This window comes from Dreissena polymorpha, chromosome 5 (assembly GCF_020536995.1).
Source record: "Dreissena polymorpha isolate Duluth1 chromosome 5, UMN_Dpol_1.0, whole genome shotgun sequence".
NCBI lineage: Eukaryota > Metazoa > Mollusca > Bivalvia > Myida > Dreissenidae > Dreissena > Dreissena polymorpha.
The window spans coordinates 74,751,412-74,757,420 of record NC_068359.1 but is presented as its reverse complement, the minus strand read 5'-3'; the positions used below and the strand labels follow the sequence as shown (position 1 = coordinate 74,757,420).

The 6,009-nt window shown below is 32.7% G+C and overlaps 1 protein-coding gene across 1 annotated transcript in view; it reads right to left on the bottom strand.

Moving 5' to 3' along the window:
- Window positions 1–911, bottom strand: part of LOC127831347 (G-protein coupled receptor dmsr-1-like) — a 1,255-nt gene extending 344 nt beyond the window's left edge. Inside the window, exon 1 of the mRNA XM_052356315.1 lies at window positions 1–911. This exon is cut by the window's left edge and continues 344 nt beyond it. Within this exon, the coding sequence (XP_052212275.1) occupies window positions 1–911 (911 nt within the window).
- Between the last annotated feature and the right edge of the window lie 5,098 nt (window positions 912–6,009).

Here is a 6,009-nt window from a genome sequence, read left to right as displayed (position 1 = left end):
GGAACAGTGGCGCTGATAAGTATCAGCATTCCGTGTGGAAACTCTGTGAGTAGAAACAGTATAATCACAACCAATAACATTCGTGTCGTTTTGGCCTGCCGAGTTTCTCTCCTGAAATTCGTAGACGTCACTGATAATCGTCGTCTCCGTTCCCTACCACGCACATTTAAGCTTATTAACAAACTTCCACTAAACACAGTCATGAGTATGCACGGTATAAGTTTCGTGACTATTGAATATGTTAGAACATTCACAAGCACTATCGGACGAGTGGCATTGGTGCCAAGTTTAATATCTTCCATTATGTATAAAGTGTTATTGTCTTCATCTTTTTGTTCGACGATTTTATTCGTCATGTAATTAGGTATAAGAAGAAAAGTTGATCCAATATATACTACTGCAATAACCTTTTGAATTGTACTATACAACCGACGCTTTGCAACGGTCCCTTTCTCGGTTGACCGCAGTTGCACATATCGAAAGACAGCCAAGGAGACGCCGAGCCAATTAGATATAGTATGGGTGGTGGCTACAAAATTTATAAGAAACAACATATACATCACCCAAGAAAATGTCAACTTCTCGGGCGAGGAGTCGGATGGATCAAAGGCACAGTAAAAATGAATTACGAACGGCACATACGGCATCATTGTCAACAAATCCGAAACTGCCAGCCAGCACAGAAGTGCGTTCGTAGGATTTCGCATGTCTTTACGAGAAAGAACGGTGATGTTGATGATGTTCGTAGGAATGCCAAACAAGCATACGATGAGGCTCGAGTACCCGTGAATTGACGTAAACCATCCGCCAAACGTTTCCACCGGGTTCTGAGTGATGTCACCTGTATAACCTTCTGTTACGTTGTTTGCCATGACTTCGGATTGGAACATATTGTCATCGGCAAAAGACATTCGTTCTAAAAAACAAACACATATGAATTAAAAACCATATGAATTTGGTGAGAAAGTATACATTGCATGCTAATATTATAAAAACTATCGAACTTTAATCAATAAACGATCAGTTGGGCGTGATAAGTGCACAATCGTGCGTTAGTCGTAAGGTAAGTGATTATGAATATTATATGTATGGAAGCAAATGCCTTATTTTCATTGTATTTTCTATTTATCGATTGCGTCATTGCCTAATGATCACAATATCCGATATTAATTTTCAATACTATCATACTTCATACTACAGACATTAATGTAATGTTTTAACCATTCCGTGCGCAAATGCTGATACACTACAAATTTGAATTATTTTATGATCAAGAGTATCGGCGTGTGTATCAGTGAGAATACAATCTGATCTAAGTGCAAACTGGTTTGGTTCAATTTCTTAAGGTAAGGGTAACAACCGAGGTACTCACACTTGCAAAATACGCACGTTTTAATACACATAGTCAGTTTCAAGCGCAAATTAGCCTTATTCAATATATGAAAACATTTAATTCGTGTGTGTGTTATTGTTCTTTATATTAATCAGTATTTTCGACAGGTAAAGTAATGTTGACACGAAACATATGTTCATTTTATATATATATCTTACTATAAATCAGCAAGTAATGTCAAGTCTGTTATTTGCGTATTTTTGATAATTTCCATGTGTTGTCAAATTGATGTATTTATTGACTATAAATCGATGTCGAATACAATGGGAATGACACTGACTCAATGATCATTGGGTTTTAATGGGACATTAAACTGCGTTTTCCCTGTGAAATAATGGCACGCTCTGTTATAGAGCGGGCAAAATCTTTAAAATTGAACGTTCTGATTTGCTTAGACTATTATGTAAATACCTATTGTTTCCAAACGTGTACACATACTTTATGTTACACAATTTTATCAAAGTAGAACATAATGCAATATATGTACATGCACGCAGGAGCGGAGAATATTTCAAATTCCACACCGATTAAATCGAAATACATTTCTAAATGCATTCTGGGTTATCGTCTGGTCATAGATTAGAACCACTTTATCTCAATGTTTTTTCACAATAAACAAAACAGCTGATTGCAGCGTCTGATTCCATCTCATTATTGAAAACCTTATCAGATTTCATGATACAATCATGCTAAGTAAAGCATACGTTTACACTGATAATAATCGGGGTACAATACATAATGACGTTTAATATACGGTTTATTGTCAAAATGTGTGTGTTAATGTGTGTACTACCATAGACAATGTAGCTGTAAAACCATATATTTTACAACGTATTTGTTAAAGTATTAAGCGATAAGCGATACAACAATAAGAAGGATGTGGTGTTTATATTGTGATAAAATGACCCATTTATCATGCAATTAACAAATTGCTATAACAAAGCACTAAATCTCAGAAAGCTAATCGCATTGACGTATACACAGCAATTGTATTCTTAAAAGTGATAAATGTTAACATAAATTCCGTTCTAATGTTACCTCAATGCAGCACTGTGTTTATAATTACATGTTCTGTCTATAGCTCAAGTTATAAACAATTAAATGCGGACCATTTATGTGATTTTGTAGGGAACTACTGTAAGATTATTGCGTTATATGCAAGAGGTATATCATATCAGACCTTAAATACCCATGTCAATAAGATTACGCAAAAAGGATAAATATGGACCACGATCTAAAAAAAACAGTTCGTTATGCATGCGCATAAAGTGTCGTCCACAGTAGCATGTGCACCACAGGCCAATCAGGGACAACACCGACCTCATAGTCTAGATTTTCGCTATTAATTATGAATGTTTCATGATATGAATGTATTTTTTCTCCAAATAGTCATATCATTGAAACGCAGCGCTCCATTTCGGTAAAATTACGATTGAGTGCGAGTATTTTCTTTAATTAACCGTGAAAATTTGAACCATTAGTGCCGAGATAAGACAGTACAATTTCATTATGAAGAAGATGTAAAAATAGAAAAGTTGACTTAATAGTAATCAGCAACTCCCTCACAAAGCAGAAATCATAGCGTTCCAATTTAATTCAATATATATAGAAAATCAAACATAAACGCACATTTGTATGGAGCGGTTTTTATATAAAAAATATTTTAATTTCACAGAATGTTCCTATTTTAGATTAACTGTTTAATACTGTAAAGATTGTTGTTGATATTGCACATTTATTTTATTTATAAATTTCTTAAAACGTTATTGTTTGTTACCATTTTTTATTTAATGCATATGTTAAGATTGTGAAATGAAATGTATTTATACAGATTTATAAGTTTTTCTCTACATTTGACTTAGACGTTCCAGAGACGAGACAAACCTGTTTTATGTACAAACATAAAACGATCGGACGGTAGTGTTTTTTATTTTCAATTTAAATACTACTGTGGTCATAGTAAACATTTATTACTGATGCTATTTAAATAGTAAACTTCTTCCGCGCTAAAAGACCAGAAATTGCGCTTTTTAGCCCTGCTCTTTGAAATGGGTTTAATGCATGTGCGTAAAGTGTAGTCCCAGATTAGCCTGTGTAGTTCGCACAGGCTTATCAGAAACGACACTTTCCGCTTAAACAAGATTTTTGCTAAGAAGAGACGTTATTTAAACGAAAAATACCAAAATAGCGGAAAGTGTAACCCCTGTTCGGTCTTCACATGCTAATCTGGGACGACACTTTAAGCATCTGCATTAAACGATGCCCATATTTATTAAGTTATTTATTTGATCCCGAATGCATCATCTTACTGCGTCTATAAGTATGGGCGTATTAATATAGTTGTACTAATTATCATTCGTCTCAAAACAGATCATAAAACTGCAGTGTTCGTTAAGTGGTTTTAGGCCTCCGATTTCTATAGACCTCGCGCATTGCCATATTAACTATATTAGTTATGGAAAATGAGCCTGTATACGCCAAATGTGTGAATAACTTGAATATTATATTACAGAACTACACGCACACCGACAAACACACATTCAGATACCATCACTAAGTTATATTTGGCAAAATAAACCAAAGATAACTTAAAAAAACATCAACAGGCATATCACTGCTCCAATCAGAGCGTATATGTCAGCGCTAGTTTCTTAAGCAATTTCCATATGGCGTATTGCACTTGCATTTGATAATAACGATTAAACAGCTTGGCGATATATATTCAGCATAGAGCGGTTTCCTAATAAAATGGTCACCATTAGAAATGTGACTTTACAAAATGGCTTACGACTGAGGCATAGTATAAAGCAATTAGCACTCTAAATCGGATTAAATTAACAATGAATAAATAGGATTTTGAATATCCAATAAAGCAACACTTTTTAAATTCATACCGCTCCATATATTTGAAACATAGACTCAAATGCATATTAAATTGTTCAAGTACTATTGTAAAAAGAGGTATAGTGCTTTTGTCATAGTTCACACATTTCATGTTTGTGTTGGTAGTTCTTTTCGATACATTTCTTGCATTCTCCTATGCAATTGACAAGATCTGTGTTCTCAAAATCGATGTATTCAAATCGATATGCGCGCGTGATATTCGACTTGTTTTTTTTTAACGAGAAGAGGTATTAATTAACTAAAACTTATTTTATTTTATGTAATGTTATAAATTTAATATACAAAGAAATTGAGTACGGTTGTTATAAAATCAACCGCAATCAGCATTGGAGCGTATTCGGTATAAAGCGTATTCATATAAAGTAAAATTAACACGATATATAAAAATGTATTTTTTAATTGAATTGTTTTAATTAAAAAAACATAAAATAATTTACCAACGCGTATATTCAAACAGTTAATAGGAAACAAAACTATTTGTGTACACAGACAGAGTTGCACCGTTGGACGCATAGTCTTAGATGAAACTCGAAACATGTACATTAAACAAGTGAACAACCAGTCCTGACGTAGCAAAAAGTTGAGAATGTTTTCGAACATTGATAGTCCAGTAGTACCGATTTATATTGTTTCTTTTCAAACGTCTCCGAGTTGAAATTAAGTAAAGGCTTCATTTTGTATTTATTTGTTTCTTTGTATTATAACCATTTCACAATAATCCAAATATTATATAATCTTAGACAATAAATGAAATGGACGTTCAAAAATCTATAAGCACGTATCTTAAATGATTGATTGCTCTTGACCAGTATGTTTCGAATTGTCTATGAAATATAATACTCATTAATAACGTCGATGTATTCAGAGTTGGTAAATCAAATAGGTGGTATGATACTTTATACATTGACAAGACTTGCCGCTTGGGATGAATTCTCGTTTAACTAATGCGATCACCAGATTCGATGCTTTCGCAACGAAGCACGTAATTGGACTTATATTCACACAAGTCCCTTGACGGAGTGTCAAGTATTTAGTACATTTATAGCAGTTCAAATTTAGCTATGATTAATTTTATTTGAATTTTTTTCAAGTGTAGGATGATAGTATGTGTACTGTTCTATTAACGATCCGGCATTCTTAAATATTGTTAATGATTTGAAATTTATGAAGCATTCGGAGATTTAAATTTTCATTCGGTAGAACAAGCAACATTATAAGTTGTGAACTAAGCAATTTCAGAATTAAACATCGTCAATGTTAAAATAAACGGTATATATTTCATAACATAGTTGTATTCCATAACAATTTATGTCTTTATATATATATATATATATATATATATATATATATATATATATATATATATATATTGTTGTAGCATCTGTGCAAAAAAATATTTATGAAAGTATATTTTGAATTGAACACCCTAGTTATGTTACATAACTTTTAAATGTATTGTTCAAACACTTCAATTAAAACACAAGATATAAGATTATTACTATACTATACGAAGTTAACAATAATGCCCACAGAATTGTGAACGTGATATATATTTGTTTACGGTATTTTTACATCGTAATAAATAATATTTATAGTGTCGGAGTAGGTGCATGACGGTGTAAAGTGCTATAATTTTTCCTAAATTATAGTTACCTAGATATTTGTATCCAACTAATTCAAACTAGTAATCCAAAAATGTGTCCTCCATATTT